Genomic DNA, 22,750 nt, shown 5'->3' with positions numbered 1-22,750 from the left:
AATTTTCACCCTCTTTTGTAAAAATTAAAGGATGATGAATAGACCCCTAATTGTGAGAAATTTGCTAGGGGTTACGTTGCAGTTATCTGCATTTGATTGCTCTCATGGAACAATGAGGCAGTTAAAAACAAAACCCTGAAACTGCTTGACATGATATGGGCAGTGTGAATCCTCAACCCATCTCAAACTGTTTTGTTCAAATTAAATCAATCACTTCAGATAAAGTAGATAAAAAAGTACTGGGATTGTTTGGAGCTAGAAAATTCTATAGATAGTACCAGAGCTGCATACAGTATGTACACACAACCTGTCCAACCACTCATCCTGGATGTGACTGGAGCATGGTAGGTCCAGAGCTGGTGGAAAAACTACTGCACAAGGGAAATTTAATTAAACCAATTCAGTCCAGTCCAAATAATGTATACACCTATTAAAAAAAGCAGACAAAAAACAAAACAGAAGTCTTGTCAGTTTACATAGCCCGGAGATCATACGGGAAAACACCGGCAAACAAGAAAAACCAGTGAATGTGAGAACTAATTTAACAATTGCTGGGTGGTTCAGGAACGAAGAACTATCTATGTATACCAGGTGATGTCATGAAGTTGTTCTTTAATCTTGTTTTTTTATAGAGATATTTTAGATGTGCACAAAAAATTAAACAAAATGTGACATGAGCATGAGGTCACATCTTACATAGCAGGACAGGGCAATGTCATGGGCAATCATAACCAGAATATATTAAAAGGAAGTGGCCTGAAGGCAGTTAGGTACAGAGGGCCCCAAAGAATTCCATTGGGGAAAACAGATTATCTACAGCACAGGTTCTCAAACTCGGTCCTCAGGACCCCAAACAGTGCATGTTTTGCAGGTATCCTCACATCATCTCAAGTTAAATAATTATCTCCACCTGTGGATCTTTTAAAATGTGTCAGTGAGTAATGAATACACCTGTGCCCAGCTAAGTGACCTGGAAAACGTGAACTGTGTGGGGTCCTGAGGCCAAGTTTGAGAACCACTGATCTACAGACATATAGGGGTATATTTACTAATGTTCAATTTTGTTTTTAGTGTGATTTGACATTCGATTTTGCCTTTGGAGATTTACTAAATGCAAAACCAAATGTCAAATCGAACATAAAACTGAATTCCTCTTAAATCCCACTTCAAATCGAACATTGGAAAAACATTGGTACTTTTAAATAGATCAACATACAAATTCCACATTTACTAAGATTCGGTTTGAAAAGGAATAAAGGAGCTGATTCAGAGCTGCTCGCTAGATGCGATCACTCGCATGATGTGTATGCAAATTGCGTAGGCAGTGCAATCGCAAAGCAATGCATTAGCACGCCCAGTATTTCTTAGAGAGCGATCACATAGTGTATGCAGTCACCCACCAGCCTGTCTTTAGATGCCCACTTGTGCACGTCATATCCAGGAAGTATATGCAACCATCAGTACATCGGGTAACATCGGATGCGATCGCAGCGCTTGAGGTTGACCATACCCTGCCACAAGCACTGTGAGCACTTCAGTGTAAAAACAAGGCAGGTGACGTATACTATGATGCTGTCTTTTAATTATCCACACCTCTAAAATGCCGTTGAGATGCTCAGGCATGCCTGCGTTTACACTCCCACTCCCCCGTTTTTTATGGCCACCTAAAAAACGGGGGAGTGTTACCACCTACAAATGGCTTCTCCTGTCACTCACTCTGCTGGGCTGTCTATGTGCAGCGCACAAATGCATTGTGAACTTTCGCTAAAGTATGCGCACGCGCACAGCGATGTATACGCATGCGTACAATGCATACTATGCATGCCATCGGCAGCAGCGAGCATTTGCATCTTAGCGAGCGGGTCTGAATGAGCTCCAATGAGCAGTTCTCACCATTGACTTCAATGGTGAAAACCATTCATTGGCTGAGAGAGCGACTTTAGACTGCTCATTTGACGTACAGTATGCACAATACAGAGCATTTTTGAGACTGTCATACAACACTGAGATTTTTGTGAAGCCAGAAAAAAAGGAGAGCAAATTTGTGACTGCCATACAATACTGAGAGTATTTTAATGATCACCATACAATACTAAGCATTTTAGTGACTGCCATACAATGCTAAGAATAATTTTGTTACCGCCATACAATACTAAGAGCATTTTAGTCACTGGTATTCAATACTGAGAGCATTTTTGTAACCGCCAGACAATACAGAGAACATTTTAGTAACTGCCATGCAATACTGAGAGCAATTTTGTGACCGCCATACAATACTGAGAGCATTTTTGTGACTGCATTACAGTACTAAGAGCATTTATGTGATGACAGGTAATACAGAGAGCATTTTAGTGATTGCCATACAATACTCACAACATTTTTGTGACCACCATACAATACTGGGAGCATTTTTGTGACCGCCATGCAATATTGAAAGTTTTTTAGTGAATGTTGTACAATACTAAGAGCATTTTTGTGACCGCCAGGCAATACTGAAAGCATATTTGTGATCATTATACAATACTGAGTGCATTTTAGAGTCCACTATAAAATAATAAGATCATTCGCTTGTCTGCCTTCTCTTTCCAGCCTTCCTGTCCCCTCCTCCTCTGGGCCTAGGTCACCTTACCTATGTCCCGGGCTGATCACAATTCTGCCCCTGCTCTGATCCATCTGCCGTTTACCTTGTCCTCACTGAGGTCCTGCAACAGCTCCTTTCAAGAGGAGCTCTGTATTTCTAACCTGGAGTTCTGCTCTACTTTGTAGTCTGGGTGTTTGCCACTGGGCACCCAGTGGAGATTTTCCTAGTACCCCTTTGCTCCATACTTAAGCCCTGTACACACTGGATGATATTTGTGAATGATATGAACGATAATTACATCTTTGATCGATATATCGTTCAAATTGTGAAGTGTGTAATATCCCCAGTCTGGGATTATCTTCAATGAAGCCATGCTGCCGAATACAGAAAGGCACCGCTCCCCCCACCCCCTCCCTGTCGTCGTTCATCTTTGCCGGCATTGGCAAGTGTGTATGCACTTACCGATGCCAGCACCCACACCGGGCCCACCGCTGCTGATATTGCTCAATACACACATCATCCAGTGTGCACGGGGCTTTAAAGAGTCCAAATCTATGGTCTTACTCCAGATGTCAGCTCTGTTCTCGCCTCTGTTCCTCCCCCTCCCCCTGCTGCTGTGTCCCTTAGCTTTCCCAGATGTCGGCTCTATTCTCGTCCCTGTTTCTCCCCCTCCCCCATCTGCTGTGTCCCTTAGCTTTCCCCCGCTCCCCCTTCTCCCCCTCCCTGCTTCCACTTACCTGTCTTCACTTGTCTTCTTTGTTGCCAAAGCAGTGCAGAGGACAGGAGGAGGATCACAAGCAACCGGGTGAGTCGCACACAGGCCTGGGATCTGATTATCTGGGGCTGAACGCCATGTCAGGATGGCGTTCAGTAACATCATCAAGGTCCGAAATAAATGCTTTTTCGGATTAGATGAATGGCCCTGACACTTAATTTATACAAAAGTATGTGAAAGTGATAATTTTCACATTCTTTTGTATACATTAAGTGATGATGAATAGACCCCACAGTCACATACACAGTAGCCACTCCAGTGCTGTTGCATACACAAGACACATACACAGCTGCCTGCACAGCACAGCAAATTTGAAGAGTGATTATTATTATCACCCTTTTTTCATGGGTCCACGGTGCCATGCCCCCTCCCCCGGCTGTGAATGTGCAGCCTGTCCCTGGGCACCCCCTCTGGTGGGGGTAGTGGCAGCTGTGGATTCAGGAAATTGTCTCCAGCAGTTCCGCCCCTAGTACCAGTACTGCTTGGATCCGAGTTCCCTATGAAAGAAGCTCCACTGTGGGAGGTATTATTACATGGAGAAAGAGAGCAGTGCTGGTTTATTGATGATGCCACCATAGTAATATCTATTCTAACAAATAAGTAGGGATTGCCACAGTTTCAAACTGTCATACATAAAACAGCAGAGGGAGGATTTGGGTGTGTTGTAAGAGATAGACAGTAAAAAGGTCAACAGTGTATACAGAGACAGCAGGGGGTAAATTGTGAGTTGTAGAAGAGATGTTGCCCATAGCAACCAATCAGATTCTAGTTTTTATCTTCTAGAAGGTGCTACTTAAATGCTACTTAAATGTTTACCCCCTGATGTTAGACCGTCAATAGGTAGACAGGGACAAAAGGTCAACATGTAAGGTCAACAGGGTCAAAATGTTGATTGGGTCAAAAAACATGATTTTTGTTTTCTAGTCCAAATCTTCACCCTAACCCTCCCTCCTGGTGCCTAACTCTAACCGTTGGGGTAGATGCCTGACCTAACCATCCCCTCTAGTGTCTAACCCTCCCTCCTGGTGCCTAACCCTAAATCTAACCCTATAAAAAAAGTGTCGACCAATTTTCTTTGTGTCTACCATGTTTTTGACCTTGACAACCATTTGTACCTGTCACTTTTCTTACATGTTGACCTTTAGTGTGCCGACCTTTTGTCCCTGTCAACCTATGTCTAACATTTGGTGTCTACCTAGACATTGTCGGCCTTTTTACTGTCTATCTACAGTCCGGAACCCAGAGGATTCAGAGGAAAGTGATTGATCATTGCCCATCATTACTACAGCCATGAGAAATGGCATTCAGCAGGAGAGAGGGAGCAGTCACCAGCTACCCATAACCGACAATCGCTGCTGTGGTGTCAGAGTGACGCTGCAAAATGCTTGGCTGTATAATGAGGTACAAACACTAACATTATTGTTCCAGAGAGACCATCTTATTATCCTGCATACATCACAGCAACCTCAGGAATGAGCAAACTGCTGTTCGGTAGTTCTAAAAGTGCCTTAACCCTTTCACTGCTAAGGGTTTCCTTACCCTTGTGCTAAAGTAATTTTCTGACATTAGTGCTTGTCACATTCCACCATCAATATAATTTATTTTTTATTTTTGATGCAGTACCCACACAAATTATACCTTGTTTTTGTTTCTTTTTTTTAGAAAACTTTGTATCTTTTTACTCATTCTAACACATTAAAAAAAAAGGGTTTTTCGAGAAAGAACCAAAAGCAAACATGATTTTTTTTATCTGGTTTATAAGCACCACAAAGAAATAGCAAAGCAACAATACAGTGTTACATATTAAGCAGAGTAGACACACATTCGCCCTACCCTATTAATTTGGACGGATGGGACAGTCATCTAATTTAAGAGACAGTGTGCACACGATCTGCCCTACCATTTATTAATAATGTACCTTAATATCCAGGAGATACAAGCAAGTGTCTGACCATATCAACTCTGATAAACAGAGTAGTCATACATTATTAAAATAAGTGCAAGATATATACAATATATATATATATATATAATATATATATATACATACATTACACCAGCAGCATTCCAGGAGACTACCTCATGAAGCTGGTTAAGAGAATGCCAAGAGTGTGCAAAGCTGTCATCCAAGCAAAAGGGGGCTACTTTGAGGAATCTAAAATATGATACATAGTTTGATTTAACACTTTTTTGTTTACAACATAATTCCATGTGTTCTTTCATAGTTTTGATGTCTTCAGTATTAATCTACTATGTTGAAAATAATTTAAATAAACAAAAACCATTGAATGAGAAGGTGTGTCCAAACTTTTGACTGATTATATATATATATATAGTATTAGATGTATGCTTTAATTCTAAATATCTGTTGCTTTTACTGTCTATATGGTTATTTATAATGTATTTAGCTGTTATGTATATCTGCCATGACTACTGTACTATACATTTTTATTTTTGTTTGGGTAGAAACTCAAAATTCAATAAAAAATACTTACTCCTCTCCACTCCACAATAGAAAAACTGAAAATAACTTCCGTCTCAGTAAATCCATTCCAGTATTGAAACCTTCTGTGTGTACAAATACCTAGGGGTAAGTTTACTACGAATTGTGTCTGGCCAAGTTTAAACAAGCTAGGCACCACAGGGACTCGCATGAGTTTTTTACACAAAAGATCATGGATTTACTAAGAATCGTGTCTGCCTGTCTATTTTATTTAGATGGATAATGATTGTGTTTTTTTTTTTTTCAAACATTTTTTATTGAGACAATGTGCATTGAGAATACAAAACATTTTTTGTTCCAGATCACATTCAATTTAGAATCATATGTTACAGATTATGATAGAAAAACAAATTCCATCTGTATAAATTACAGCTACACAATTGAAAACATATCTTTCAAATTGAAAAACAAACCTTCAGTTTCGTCTTTTGCATTTATCTACTATAATAAACCAGTACAAAATTATTGACCCGTAGAGAGAAATAGCCAAACCATCCTTCTAAATAGTATTAATATTAATGGGAGGGTCATCTACCGCTAATCTTGTGAGATACCATGTGGTATTTTTCAAGCTATGGTGTATTTGTTTTCTTGTGGTAATTGGAAGTGTGTCTATATATGTTTCCCATAATGAAAAGAAACGTTCCACCTTTTTTTCTTTTTGTATCAAAGTCTCTATCCAGTCCATTTTAAAAATAAAATATAATTTTGTCATAAATAGAGACCATTGGGGGGGGGGGTGAGCTATCCAACCATCCTTGTAGTATTGTTTTCTTGCCTGCCGCACTCATAATCAACAATAATTTCTTACTCTCTGAGGTCATTCGCTGTTCTGGGTCAAAAACCCCCAATATTGCCCACTCAGGAGTAAAAGGGACATAATTTATAAATTTTGTCTCTGCATATCTACGAATCTGATGCCAAAAATTTTGAACTATTGGGCATGCCCAGAGACAATGAAAGTTATCTGCTTCTTCTTGTTGACAACGTGGACATAAATGATTATTAGATGATCCCATTTTAAAACGCCTAATTGGGGATAAATATACATTGTGATAAACATTTATGAATAATTCAGTATACATACTGGCAGGCAACGTTCTTCTAGAGAACTCCAATGCCTTTTCTAATCTCTGAATCGTTAGATTTGGGAAATTAATTAACCATTTAGCCACACCTCCAGAGATTGTGTTATGGTCTATTATATCTCTCAAAAAAGTATAATGAACTGAGATAGCTCTACGGTTTTGTACCTGGTGAGACAGAAAGGAGTCTAACGTGTTATCCCAATCCTTATCAGAGAAACGCTGTAACATGTGTAAGATAAGAGCGCATTTGCAGAAATGCCAATGGGTACGGGGCTATCATTGGGAAATTATTTGATATCTCCGTATATGTAAGCATACGTTTTTCCTCTGTTGAAACAAAGGATTTGATATTAGTAATACCTGCCAGACGCCATAGTGTAAAAGGGTGAGCAGCCATGCCATCAAGGAAACTGGGATTACGGAGCAATGGAAGATGAAGAGTGTGATAGGCGTTTAATCCAGCCTTATGTCTTAAGATATGCCATATCTTTCGAGTTGTCCACAGTAGCGGATTTGATTTACCGTATATATCTCAGATATCTCTTGATCATGTTGATGAAGAAAGCTGATCAGATCACTTTCTATTATAAAATTTTGTTCCACTGCAACATTAGTATATATGGAGGACTGAAGCAGCCAATCACGCAAATGTCGCAAAAGTGCCGCCTGATTATATATAGCTATATCAGGATAATGATTGTGTTTTATAGTGTGCAAGTTCAGTCATATTGGCCCCTTCTCAATAGACTCCGCTTAGCAATGCACAGATCGTTCTTCAGGGCCGGATTAAGGCACGTGGGGGCCCCCTTCAAGACACAGAGCCGAGCCCAGCCCAGCCGTGCCCCCTTAGTAGTGATCCCCCCTCTATGCTGTGCCTCTCAGTAGTGGTCCCAGCAGCGTGCAGTGCCCCCAGTAGTACCCCCAGCAGTGCCCTTAGAAGTAGTCCGTTCCCTTCCCAGCAGTGCCCTTAGTAGTCCATTCCTCCCCAGCAGTGCCCTTAGGAGTAGTCGGTTCACTCCCCAGCAGTGCCCTTAGGAGTAGTCCGTTCCCTCCCCAGCAGTACCCTTAGGAGTAGTCCGTTCCCTCCCCAGCAGTACCCTTAGGAGTAGTTCGTTCCCCCCCAGCAGTACCCTTAGGAGTAGTCTGTTCCCTCCCCAGCAGTGCCCTTAGGAGTAGTCAGTTCCCTCCCCAGCAGTGTCCTTAGGAGTAGTCAGTTCCCTCCCCAGCAGTGCCCCTAGTAGTAGTCCGTTCCCTTCCCAGCAGTGCCCTTAGGAGTAGTCCGTTCCTCCCCCCAGCAGTGCCCTTAGGAGTAGTCCGTTCCCTCCCCAGCAGTGCCCTTAGGAGTAGTCCGTTCCCTCCCCAGCAGTGCCCTTAGTAGTCCATTCCCTCCCCAGCAGTGCCCTTAGTCCGTTCCCTCCCCAGCAGTGCCCCTAGTAGTAGTCCATTCCCTCCCCTGCAGTGCCCTTAGGAGTAGTCCGTTCCCTCCCCGGCAGTGCCCTTGGCAGTAGTCCGTTCCCTCCCCAGCAGTGTCCTTAGGAGTAGTCCGTTCCCCCCCCCCAGCAGTGCCCTTAGTAGTAGTCGCCCCCCTCCCCGACTGGCCAGACATACACATACACACACAGGAGAACCAGGAGCAAAAATAAATCTCCACTTACCTTAATCCCCGCTCCGGCATCTGCTCCTCCGTCCGGCGTCCTCCCGGGCCGCTCTGCATGATGGGAGAGATGTCAACGTCTCTCCCATCAGCCACTGCGGGAGCCGGAAGACGGAGGCCCCGGCAGTGGGCCGCAGCGCAGCAGCCGATGAGAGTCTGTGTGACTATCATCGGCTGCTAAAACAAACACACAGCTGCCGGCGCCGGCGGCTGTTTGTGCTGGGTAGTGCGTACTACCGCCCTGCCCGAAGCTGATGTAGCAAGCACTGAATGTGCTGCTGCATGCAGTAGTGTGGGGGCCCTCTGTGTGGGGGCCCAGGGACGACCACCCTTCGCCCCCCCCTTAATCAGGCCCTGTCGTTCGTAGATTTATCTTGAATCTATATACCTTTATTATGAATACACATCATTCCTCTAATTTGCAGAGTCTTAAACAAAAGTGGGAGATGGAGGTTGACCCTATGAGCGAGGAATACTGGTCTATGGCCCTAGGTGGTCCAAGGGAGTCTACTGCAGCTGTTAGGTATCAGCAAATTCAGTTGTCATATGACATAGAATTTATCTTACCCCGAAATTGGGGATTGTACTGATGATACTTGCCCCAAATGCGGAAGCTCCCAAGCTGATTTTAGCCATCTTCTTTGGTCTTGCCCCAGAGTACATTTTGAGAAGAGGTGATTGGAGCGATTGCTTCATCTAACATACCCCGATCTGTTCTTACTCCGGTAGTTTGTACCCTTGGCCGAAGATGTTTCCGTTAAGTATACTAGACAATATACTGTATTCTTAATCTATACACTTTAGCCAGGGTCTAGCAAGTTCCTGGATGGCAAATACAGGTCCCTAGTTTTGAATGTGGATAGCCTTAGTTAATACTTCAATACCTCATGAGAAATATTTGTATATTACTCGTAAGGCTGAATCCAAGTTCGACAAAATATGAGAAGGTTACAGTCTGAATATGTTGAGTTACTGTTGGATCAGAATGAGCTGCCTAGACTTTAAATGTCATATTTGCTTTCTGGTCTGGAAGTTTGAACATATTGTCATTCTTGTGTTGATGCTTAGTCCTGTGTCCATTGTATATGGTAATTGTTGGTTATATTGTATATTCTGTACATGATGCTAGCACTGGTATCAATATTCCTTTTTCTTAGTTTTTTTTTACAATTTACAGTATATATTTAATAAGTGCTTTATTTATGATTAACATATGCTCTCCTGCATTACGTAATTTATTTTGATTATTTCGTTTACATTTTTCAATAAAAACTTAATAAAAAAAAAAAACAATGCACAGATCAGTGTGCATGTGTGTGTCGGGGTGGGGTGGGTCTTACACTACAGCAGGAAAACACGCAGCAGTAAACCAATCCCAAACTGGTCAGCCCAGGGCTGTCAATCCTCAAAGTAAGCGCCTCAAAAATAAATGGGGTTCCCCCTCAGTATATTAGCTATAACTTCCTCTCCTATAACTCCTGGTAATGGCTAGTAGTATGAATATCCCTTTATGGCAGGGGTGGGGAAGCTTTTTTCTGTCGAGGGCCATTTTGATATAAATAACATCATTCAAGGGTGCGATGCAGGCCGCGGTCCCTCAATGTGACGTCACACACGGCAGGGCCACAATCGCCGTTGATTACAGCAATACCCAGAGCATCCTGAGGATGCTCCTGGGAGGTGTAAGGGCAGCGGTGTACCGTCAAAAGGGTCCCAAGGATGCTCCTGGTGGCAGGATGCCAAGGATGATTCTGGCTGCATGGTGCCCAGAATTCTGGGCACCCTGCTAGCCAGATGAGGCTAGCAAAAAAAAGCTCTGAGGGCCAGACCAAATGATTCCCCAGGCCTTATATGGCCCCAGGTTCCCCATCCCTGCTTTATGGTATTTATGGGAGACCATTTGCCTGTATTGTAGTTCAGATTTTGTGAGGTAAAAGGTGCTGAATGGAGAAACTTAGCAATTTATGTTTGTAGTCATAAAATTTGAGAAGTATGGCTGGCAATGAACCTGCGCTCACTCCTGTAATTGGGCAGGGCTAGCTGCGGGCACTAGGAGATAATTAGTCTCCTTTTGTGAATAGCACAAAGTTTGTGCCTGCACTTAGTGGTGTGGTTGTTTGTTCGTATTACAGAGAGATAATGCACAAACAACCACACATCTAATCGCAGGCACATACTTTTATTGCTTTTTATAAATTGATAAGTATTTATGGTGTTATATGTTTAGTAGTGGGCCCAGTGGTAGCTGTCCATGAGTGTAATACTGCCATTAATGATTGAGAATATCATTAGCAAGATTAGTCCTGAGGGAGGGAGGACATGTTGCTTGTTTTATTTCTTTGTTGGTGCCCTTGGCTATTTCACTCCGATGAGGTATATAGGATAAGCATACTGACAATTGACAATGCAAGTCTGATCAGCCTCTGTATTTTGTGGAAAGCACCTTTCTCTCTGATGATCTCCTCAAACAGCTAGACAGTTGCGATTTCAGTAGCAGTGTACCCCAGTCTTGGGCACTAATCCAATACCGGCTGACCCTCTAACCCCCTCCCTCAGGCTCTCCTTCTATGACACACTCCCAACTATCACCTATGCTCATGCTGCTCTTTTGGTCCGTACATATCTCAATTCAAGCCTGTTGAAAGTCACCAGACCCACTGATCATCCTCCAAACCCTTCACTGGCCCTGGTGGATCGCTCACAGCCCTCTCTCTGGATATAACTCTTTCCGTCTCCATCCAGCATCCACCAATGGTCTTCACATCAGTAATTTTTCAACATTTTTCAACTCGCAGCACACCGAACAAGATTTTAAAATAGCTAAGGCACACCATCAGTCCCCCACAAGAAAAAAAAACACACACATTGGAACCCATGGGAAAAAACACTCACAAATTTGTCCCGCACAGAAAAAAATAAAACACAGAACAAAAACATACATATTGGACCCCATAGACAAAAAAAAATAAAATAAGATGATCCCCACAGAAAACAAACACACACTGGCCCCCACAGAAAAAAAATTAAATAATCAGCTGAGAAGGCTCACTGTCATTCCTGTCCTGTCCCTCATCGGCTGGGGTTGCTCAGTCACACTCAGTGACTTAGCACACAGTGCAAAGCAGGGAGCATTGTACAGGTGAGTGTGCGACACGGCATGCGTGACCTATGTTATGACGCCGCATCTCCATAGGTCATGGCCCGGATGTGCCTGAACCTCAAAGAAGAGCCCAACACTGCCCAGGCCAGCACACTAGTATGCCACGGCACAGTGGCTGAAAAATGCTGCTTTATGTAGAGTAGCAACTTTCTCCCAGCTCCTTCAGTCCACCATACTCGAAGGACTCAGATCTCCAATGCCAAACTCACACTCACTTTTCAAAGGAAATTTGTGTTTTTGTGCACACGCCCCTGAGCAGGTAAAAAGGTAGGGAAAATCTTTATTATAAGGTAAAAATATCAGGACACAGTGTAGAACCTCTGGAACACCCATGCTAATGATGTGGGACAGCTATGTGGAGGCATAAATGATGTGGGACAGGTATATGGAGGTGTAAATGATGTAGGACAGGAATATGGAGGCGTAATTGATGTGGGACAGGAATGTGGAGGCGTAATTGATGTGGGACAGGAATGTGGAGGCGTAATGAATGTGAGACAGGTATGTGGGGGGGGTGTTGTATTGATGGAAGAGGGGTTTTGGAATTTGCAGATGAGAAGTAAAAAATTTTATTTCAACTTTTTACAAACTTGTATATATATATATAAACACTAAAAAAAATTACTATACAGATTTTTTCTGTACCCCAAAATGCCAGAAAGTATAATTTGCTGAAACAAATGCTTGCTATCATTTTTCAACCATTAATAAAACATGCACAAATCATCCATTTGACACAGTTTAAGAACTTTCCTTTTGGCCACCAACAGCCTTCTACATGGTTCTGTTATCTCAGTTGCCAGGATGATTTCCCCACTTTTTCCAGGTAATTTTTTTGTAAGAAAGCCACACAACCTTGCAGCGGCTGTCAATTAATGGCATTTCTAATTGGATCTCACATTTCTCGGGTGTGCACATTGTGATGTATGCGAGTTTCATGAAGCAAACCTGCAACCTAATCGAATTGACCTACAGTGGCTTGCAAAAGTAATCACCCCTTGGATTTTTACCTTTTTTTGTTAGATTACAACCTGTAATTCTTTTTTTTTTTTTAATCTGTATTTTATGTGATGGATATGCACAAAATAGTCTAATTTGGTGAAGTTAAATGAGAAAAATATATAAAAAAAAGAATCTTTATAAAATTCTGAATATTGGCATGTGCATATGTAATCACCCCCTTTGCTATGATCCCCCGGAGCACCATCAAATCCATCATCATCATCAAATGGAAAGAACATGGTACCACAACAAACCTGCCAAGAGAGGGTCGCCCACCAAAACTCACAGACAGGGCAAGGAGGGCATTAATCAGAGGCAGCACAGAGACCAAAGGTAACCCTGAAGGAGCTGCAGAGTTCCACAGCAGAGACTGGTGTATCGGTGCATGTGACCACAATAAACCGTACACTCCATAGAGCTGGGCTTTATGGAAGAGTGACCTGAAAAAAGCCATTACTTAGTGATAAAGATAAGACGACACGATTTGAGTTTGCCAAAAGGTGCTCTGGTCAGATGAGACTAAAATTTAAGGAAAACGCTATGTCTGGCGCAAACCCAACACATCCCATCGCCCCAAGAACACCATCCCCACAGTGAAACATGGGGGTAGCAGCATCATGCTGTGGGGATGTTTTTCAGCAGCAGGGACTGGGAAACTGATTTGAGTCGAGGGAAAGATGCATGGTGCTAAATACAGGTATATTCTTGAGCAAAACCTGTTTCAGTCTGCCTGTGATTTGAGACTGGGACGGAGGTTCACCTTCCAGGAGGACAATGACCTGAAGCATACTGCTAAAGCAACACAAGTGGTTTAAGGGGAAACATTTAAATATGTTGGAATGGCCTAGTCAAAGCCCAGATCTCAATCCAATTGAGAATCTGTGGTCAGACTTGAAGATTGCTGTTCACAAGCGTAAACCATCCAACATGAAGGAGCTGGAGCAGTTTTGCCTTGAGGAATGGCCAAAAATCCCAGGGGCAAGATGTGGCAAGCTCAGAGACTTATCCAAAGCGACTTGCAGTTGTAATTGCCACAAAAGGTGGCTTGTCAAAGTACTGACTTTAGGGGGGTGAATAGTTATGCATGCTGAAGTTTTCTGTTATGTTGTCCTAAATGTTGTTTGATTCACAATATTAAAATTAAAAAAACACAACTTCACAGCTGTAGGCATGTTCTGTGAATGAAATGATGCACACCTTCAAACAATCCATTTTAATTCCAGGTTGTGAGGCAACAAAACATGAAAAATGCAAGGGATGTGAATACGTTTGCAAGGCACTGTATATACCTAAATATAGCAAACATTACTCTAAATCAGGGGTTTATAACTAATACTTAAGTAGTCCCCAACAGGACATGCTTTCTGGATTCTTTAATCATATACAGGTGCGTTAATCTATTTTGATGGGTCAGTAATTATCTCACCTGTTAACAGACTGAAATCCTGAAAACATGACATGCTGGGGAGACTTGAGGATTGGAGTTGAAAATCACTGATCTAAATAAAAGCTGTGCCACAGATCTGATTGTTAAACCCATTCCATTCCCTACAAACTGTTTTTTTCCATCTTAAAAAGAGAACGTGCCCCTAATTCTGTGACTAAACCAGAAACATACATTCCAGTAACTATTCAGTATCCTGCGCTACAGATTAGGCCACTTAATATCTGTACAGCACACATAAAATACAAAGCAGGATCACAATACACAGGGTCTTTTTCTTTATGTCTTTTTAATGAAATCCACAAAAAGGTCAGTGATGAAAAATAAATATAGATTCCATGTGTTCATACCCTTTAAATATTCATTGTGGTTACAAAATGTTGCTGCCCTTGGGAATCTTCTCTCTCAGACTAGAGAATCTCTGTGACAAATAAAATCGGTGTACAACCCCAAACCTTACAGTGCTGGATATAGTGAGAAATTAACATGAAGAATTTTATTATGATCTAAAAACATCTCACGTTTAATAAATCAAAGCTAGTTGTGTTTTATAAAATCATTTTTTGAGGAAAAAAATGTAAATAAATAGAAACAATGTTAGACATTTTTTTCAAATCAGACAATTATGTGGTAGTATCAGTTTGTTCTTTCAAACATACACAAAACAATTTAACATGTAAGAATGAAGTTTTCTTGTATTACATACAGCCTTAAAACAGCAATGATTTCCCCCTGTCTGTCAGGTAATCATCACTTTTCTCATCGAGGGAAATGTGGTCACTTGAGAAATATTATGCAGGACAAACTTCCAGGTCCGAATTGGATAATATGTGGTAGTTTTATGGTGTACAGCAGAACATACAGGGGCTTAGAAGTGGTCTGATGGTTTAGGAAGGCAGTTGGAATGCTAAGCTATATACATTTATTTACAGGAAATTTAGAGCAGAAACATTTTGTAGCATGATTGGACAGATTGTGAATGGACTGGACACTGAATAGTACCTTACTATACGACTGAGACATTCATTCTCAAACATGAATTTCTGTGTCACGATCCAACCTCCTTTCACTTTGTTGACTGCCTTTTGGCACTTAATGTCGGTCATGAAAATTCAGCAAAAAAATCGATGGAAGGCAGAACATAGCAACTGCAAGCCTGTCCAACATCAGATGATGAACCACCCATCTTTAAAACACCTAACTGTAGAATTAGGCATCTCTCAACCTTGCTGTGCTATAAACTGCCATCTTTTCTTAAGCTGCATAGTTGCATACTACTAGAACTACGTTTGTACACAGCTGTCAATATGTAAGGCTTCAATAAAAGTCATTTTTTTATCTGTTTCACTGTTGTATTTGTACTGAATACTGTTGTCAGGTTTTAGTTGAAAGTCTCCATGATGTAGCGATCATTACAATGAAAAAATGTAATTGTAAGCAAGCTGGGTTTATAGAGGTTATAATGTACTGAGACTGAATTTGGGAATCGTTTTTGGCTGCAAGGAAAGACGGATCGACAAGCTTGGCAATTCCTTTTGGCTGTGGGGAAAGGGAGAAAAGGGCCGACAAAGTTGGCAATTAATTTTGGATCATCGCTGTTTCAACAAAGCTTTGTACATGGCAAATCCCAGGACGGCGAAGACTGTTGCACCAAAACTTGCCCGCAGCCAGAACGTGGAACCTTTAAGCTCCGCCTGTGACATGTGCCTGGGAACATGGAGAAAAAAATAAATAAATATATACATATTTGGTTATTTTGTACATAAGAACTGAGGAATTGTAAGATGACTCTATATTCATAATTTCCTGGACAGCAGCCAATAAGATCAATGTGGAACTAATGTTATTAGATAAAGTTTAATTTCCTGTATTACATTAACAACACAACGGCAATAAGCTTTTCAAAAAGGACTTCTTCCGCGTCAACTTAAGAATGGACTTTCCTCTGTGCAGCAACAGATCTCCACCATTAATCTGTAAAACTGCAACATATACACACTTTATTTTATCAATCTCAATTTAAATTGTAAAACTATATCATCTAAGAGCTTAAAACTCTCCAACAATATATAGGATCTACAAAGCAAGATACTAATGAGATACACACATAATTAGGACACAAACAAAGATAAAATGGTACAAAAATGATACAGGAATTACAATCTGTGATTTTATGGCACATTTTGTTTAAGTAAATAAATCATGAACACATGCTTCTATACAGTGAAGAACTTTCACTTATCACTAGATTATCAGTCCACACACAACAACCTAATTATAACTGACAGCCGCCAAAGTAAATGGCATTACAACATTCACAAATATCTTCCTGATTATGTGCAGATATAACCAGGGTTTATAGCATGGAAGTGTAAACCAGACAACATTTATGTGGCTATATAATTAAGTGGACAGTTTATGTCAACCTGATATAAGTATCCATTGACTGTGCTTCACACAATAATTGCAGAATAAAACAACGGACAAATACCAATTTTCCAGATAAAATAGTACAGCAGATTAATTTTCCAGAGGAATGGTCCAGCACTACTCTGCTATCTAGAGATTACAAGTTCTTCCCATGTTTGCAAATTTGCCAGAGTAGAACATGGCTACTGAGCTACTCAGAACCACACATAGGAAAATCCTGCACAAGTAAATCCAGAGAAAGACATAGCATGCCCATAAAACATATTCAAATACTAATGATGTTAAAATTAAATTATATATGTATATCAATCTATATTATCCATCCATCCATGTTAACCCTGGTAATCATCCCATTTAATACATAGCATAGAATTGAACAGTTAAATATGTTGTTTAGTGCATAAAATAAACCAGACTACAGCAGGGTTAATACACCATTAAAATCCCTTAAAGGGCACACATCTGAGATACCTGGCAGTGTCTAGAGCTGGTTCAGCAGATGCTTCCATAAAGATGGAATATTCCACGTGGGAGACGGGATGCACTTGGTGTCCCAGGCTGCTCTCTGCGTCTGTAATCAGCAACTCCCCCAATACATCTATCCAGGCTATCAACCTTATACACACACATGCACACAGTTCATGGAATGACACAGCAACACCACCGATAATGAATCCTATACTCAACATGCTGGAAAGAGGCCCATTCGAACGCCACAGTGCATAAAATGAAGTCTTAAGGTGCGTATACACTAGACGATTAAAATGAGTGATTGAACGACATAGTTATCGTTTAATCGCTCATTTATCGTTCATAAATCGTGAATTAAAATGTCAAAAACGAACAGCAATGCACGCTCCAGCTGGTCGTTTTCGATATCAATCATCGCCTGAACATGTAGGCCAACCTGCCGATAACGACAGATTGTGTATGCTCGGGGATGACTGAGGGTGCCTGCACTGAATGACATATCGTTCAGTGTGGGCACATTATCCATTGCGCAGGATGGACAACGATTGCACGATTACAATGTTGTCATCATACAGTCGTTCCACTCTCGTCTAGTGGATACGCACATTAACCCCATTAGTTAAGAAACTGCTAGCTGACCTTTCCAGCATAATGAATAAAAACTTTCAATAAATAAAAGTATTTACATCCCCATTTTTGGAAGGCTTGGAGATTCTGGAGCAGATTTTCAGATTTCAATTTATCAACACAACTGAGTCTTAAAACAATTCAGCAGTCAGTGCATTGTGTACCGTTTCTAGGATACAGTATACTTGCCATTTGCATGGAACAGAATATGTTGAAGGCAGCACAAGTCCTGTTTTATAGACAGACATTAGGGAGAATATGGGCTGAACAAAGCCATAACTGCTATCTTGGGGACATTCTTGCCCGCAATGTTCCTCAAATTAAGCCATTACCGCCTCGGTCTCATTTAAAACATTTATATCTTAATTCGTAAATACATATTATTTGTCATCTTATATAGTGTGACCAGACATTCCCAGAGCAGGCTGATTTACTGCGTACAGATCTCAGCTGATGCCAGTTACTCGGAGTCCTCGAATCCTGCACTAGAAGCCCCAAACCTTGTGTATCACACACAAAAATGTTACAGTCTCCATACAGAGTGTAACATCACACCTGTGATCCAAGTCAAGCAAAATACCGGCACAAGACAGCCAGAACATGCTATAGAATTGTGACAGGGATGTATCAGTTTCTCTGACAGGATGGACTGCACATTCTAGTCTGCTGTACTTGTTACAGCCACATATATCAGCATGTACAGCTCTAGATATTGAGAGATTTTGTAGCAAAAGACTGCTATATAAAGATTTCCATGTGATCTGTATAATGTAGTCTGCATAAAGAACATACTTCTCCTTTATATAGATCACTGGGGTGCATGTTAGGTCATTAGGGTATAATGTGCTTCCGGCATACATTGCTCATCTTAAGGGGCATAGCTGACCAGCCTTGTACAACCTCTCTAGTCACTTTTCAAATGCAATGTGGCAACATAGACATATATTCATATGAAGCCTTTTTTACTGGGCATATACATATGATTAACTTTCTATTATATCAGATCATCAAAATTGCACTTCAATCACTATTTTCACAGGCCACTGGCATTTTTAGAAGTAATACACAAAGCTAAGGGGTCTTGTAAACAGCTCATATCCATTGTACAATGAAACTTCCACAGCAGCTTGCCCAGCCAATGACAGAGAAGATTACCTGCTGATCAGCAAGTCATCCATTCAGCCATTGCCTGGGGAATGAAAATGCAAACTACGCACATAGGGCCTGATTCAGAGTAGTACAGTACACAAATCAGGTGGTTTGCGTACTACTCAGATGTTAGAAGATAGGCGCATGCACAGGATCTGTACTGCGCATGTCTTAGGACGTAGCACTCGGATCTGCGTTGCTGTCAGGAGGCATCTATTTACACTAGACGCCTTCTGCTGCATTAGCATATTAGAAGTACGGTATTGTATAGCTGCTTCTCTGCGACTGTGCAATACTATACAACTCTGACTCAGGCCCATAGAACGAGGACTACTAGTGTTGCTTGTTAATTCTCTCAAGGCCAGAAAATAAACTGTGATATGACAAAGTCTTGGGGTCTACAGATGAAATATTGCGGTGTACCCCTGAAAAATAAAATACCTTATAACTGTATTTGGAATATTATTTCAGGGGTATTTATTAAGGGTCAGTCGCCGGGATACGGGTTCTGAAAAGCTATCAGGCCAAGTCCAAATCCCAGATTTCTAAGTGGACCAAGTTCTGCCAGGACAGATAATGAACAGAGATGCCCCCTCCTGGAGGGGTTATGATTGCCCCTCTACCTCAGCGGCATGTGTGGAGTGCAAGCACATTATACAATGCACCAAAAACCACACAATTATTGGGTCATATACAAAGACAGACATTTAAAAAGGTGTGCTTCCATTTCACTGGTATAAAATATTTAACATTTTTGGTATAACTTTCATCAGAAAGTGTGTGGTCATCAAGCAAAGGGGTAACATTTCTGACAGCATTAGCAAGCTAGTGTCTACCAAGTACAAAGGGGGCTTTATACGTATTATGCAGCTGTAAATGGGAATTCAAATAAACTGGAAGTCTGGACAAAAGGGTAACCCCGCATTATGAGAGTTTGCTTGTGATCACAGTACTATAATACGGTAACAAATTGATGACTAACAAAACTATATATAAAAAAAATTCTGAAAACAATAACTATCCAACCAATCATCACTCCTATGATGCCCTGATCAAACATAGCTGACCTGGATCAGCTCTAGAGACCATATAACATACCGGGGAAGTACTAGATATGAAGTCTCCCAGAATGGCTGGTTGTACTCACATAGTTATGGGGATTAGTACTGAGTGTTAAATACATTATCTGGTCAGTATACTGAGCAGTGAATTCATCATCAATACATCTTTAGTGTTAAAGTTTCTGGTACGTCGTACATCGTTCGTGTCACAATTATTGAAGGGGTTAAAATACTACATGTGTAAGACCAATTGGACTCATGCAAGCCCATTTGTATCATGATGGGTAGCACCATGTATTTGTGATGCCAAACAACTGAAAGCAATTGGCCGTGAAAAGGAGCAGCGAGTCCTTTTAGGTATTCCTTAGCGGCATCTTTATTACAGCTCCATTAGATGCCAGTGTTATCACCACTCACTATACTGACAGCAGACTAAAGAGGGGGAAAGGCTAGTTAACTGTTAATGGGGAGACGTGGTGCAACAATACGAGTGTAACGGCTGTCCAGAGACACTGAAATGAACACCTGGTGGAAAGAGAAAAGAAAGAGTGCTAAACACACTACACAGGATTCTGGGTATGAGAAGAGTAACAGACTAATATATTAGTGGGGAATTTGAATCGGATGCTGAACACAGCATTGTCCTAAGTTACCCCTTTTTTGTCCCGGTTAATAAGGTTATACCCCCTGCCAGAGCAAAGACTACAGGTAGCACTGTCCACACGACTACCTGGAGGATCTTCACGTATTTCCACACAGAATTACTAATCTAATAAGCATGCATGTTATTTTGTTTAGTAACAAAAGACCTCAGTTTTACCCACAAATACAGATGTGTCCACATACATCTATCCTTCGTGCGTTACACAGTAGCACAGAGCGTCTTTTCGTGCAACGTTTTAACTTCCAGTGTGTCTTATTTGCAAAACGATGTGAATAGGATGCACAAGCAGCTTCTGCTGCTTAAAATGATATGTAGCATGTCTATATTCTGTGTGCGACTGTGGGTGTATCTGCATGCGACATGCTACGTTACAGTGTCAGCAGCTGTGACACCAACATAGTGTTTCGCATGCATTCGCACACAGAATATAGGCATGCCGTATATCAATTTGCATGGCTGTGCAAATAAGATGCATTTGAAGGTGAAAAGTCGCTCAGTGGTACAGAGTCACGCCACGGCATAGCACGACTAAAAGGGGTGTTTAACGTGCAAGGAGGCTAGATGTACAGTATGTCTACACATCTGTACTTTATTCTTTCCATTTTAATACAGTCATACGGCTACAGGTAAGGTGGGGCAGCCAGGTTTTATTTGGCAAGTCAAGAAAAGATATGATCCATTACAGTTTCTGGAGGGTTTGTATTACACCAATGTAGGAATAGCTGGACATGTAAGCAAGCTCTTCCAGATTTAGGATAGACACTTTACATTTATTTGTCTTGTGGTCTAGGTGGTCAGTTTTTTGTACAGTTTATTGTACTTTTGGTATTCTGGTATGAGTGTTTGCAAAACTGCGTGGTGAAATTAGGACAGGTAAATTCCACCATAAACACAACATATGCACAGAACTCTCCTCTCCCTAACAAGGACAGAAACAAGGATTATCTTTCAAAGTGCTCCAATAGAAGCTGCAATTGGAAATTCACCACAGCTTCTACCGTGTGCTCTTAACTCAAGATAACAAAGAATATAGGAACTAAGGGGGTCATTCAGACCCGCTCGCAAGCGGGTCGAAGTTACCCCACTGCACATGCGCACGATGGAGGGAGCTCCGTCGTCCGCATGCGCGAGACCCGGCTAGCGATGGGGTAGCCGTCGCTCCGGGTCTCGCACCAAAGGGGGCGTGCTGTCGATGTTGATTGACAGCACGCCCCCTTTGGTGGGCGTGCCGGGGGCGTGGCTGCCAGACGGAGGTGCTCCCATGGGAACGTCTACCGTCTGAAGCCGGCCCCACTGACATCACTAGTGATGTCAGTGGGAGTGATTTTGGCTCTGATAGAGCCAAAATCACTCCAGGGCTTGCGGCAGCGAGACCCTACCGCAGGGTCTCCGTCGCAAGCCCGATGGTCGCGATGGTCTTGACTAGGGATGTGCAGGCTCGGTTCTACTCGGTTCCGTTCGGTTTTTTTTCCCGAATCTTATTGGGTTTCAGCTGTCACGAGTTTTGGATAGCCAATAAGATTCGGTAAAAAAACCCGAACGGAACCGAGCCTGCACATCCCTAGTCTTGACCATCGCGACCATCATCATGGACGCTCGCATAAGCTGTGGGTGGTCACCCACAGCTATGCGAGCGTCCAGGAGGACGCTCCATTTTCATGTAGGAGGGCCCTGATTCAGAGCGAGCGCTCTGGTCAGAGCGTCCAGCTCTGAATCAGGCCCTAAATTCTCCTGCCACCTCTGGAAGAAAAACTGACGTCTGGAGGCATCAATGTGTGTGTGTTAGAAACAGCAGGGTGTTCTGTATTCCAAACAGCTGCTAGTCTGCGAAATGGGGGAGAATGGGCTTTACATTGAATAGCAACTTCAGCTAAACCTAAAATTATAATTTTCTTGAATATCGTATTAGGGGATGTAGTTAAGTGACCGGCGGAAGCAAGGTAGCTGGTCACAATCCCGACGCCAGAATGGCGGCTAGGGATGTATGATAGGCATCGAGATACCGACGCCTATCTAATCCCGATGCCGGAATACAGAACGACGCGGGCCAGAACGAGGTAAGTCCGGGGCGCATGTCTTCTTTGCCGCGGGGGGGAGAGTTAGCTTAGGAGGCTCCCGGGGGAACTTAAGGTTTGGCACCC

At 41.9% G+C, this 22,750-nt stretch overlaps 1 protein-coding gene across 4 annotated transcripts in view; it reads right to left on the bottom strand.

Moving 5' to 3' along the window:
• Positions 1–14,477: 14,477 nt before the first annotated feature.
• The window catches only part of RHOT1 (ras homolog family member T1), an 89,493-nt gene continuing 81,220 nt past the window's right edge, over positions 14,478–22,750 (bottom strand). For 2 of the 4 annotated variants that reach the window (XM_088468568.1, XM_088468570.1), the window contains one exon: positions 14,478–15,914. In XM_088468568.1, coding sequence (XP_088324694.1) covers positions 15,797–15,914 — 118 coding nt within the window. In that variant the 3' untranslated portion in view covers positions 14,478–15,796. Of the gene's footprint in view, positions 15,915–17,108; positions 20,471–22,750 lie in introns of those variants that run through there. The other 2 variants (XM_088468566.1, XM_088468569.1) reach the window with 2 other exon arrangements.

This window comes from Taudactylus pleione, unplaced genomic scaffold (genome assembly GCF_031769625.1).
Source record: "Taudactylus pleione unplaced genomic scaffold, aTauple2 ptg000012l, whole genome shotgun sequence".
Lineage (NCBI taxonomy): Eukaryota > Metazoa > Chordata > Amphibia > Anura > Myobatrachidae > Taudactylus > Taudactylus pleione.
Note: the sequence above shows the minus strand (reverse complement) of the source record. Positions and strands in the feature narration are given on the sequence as shown.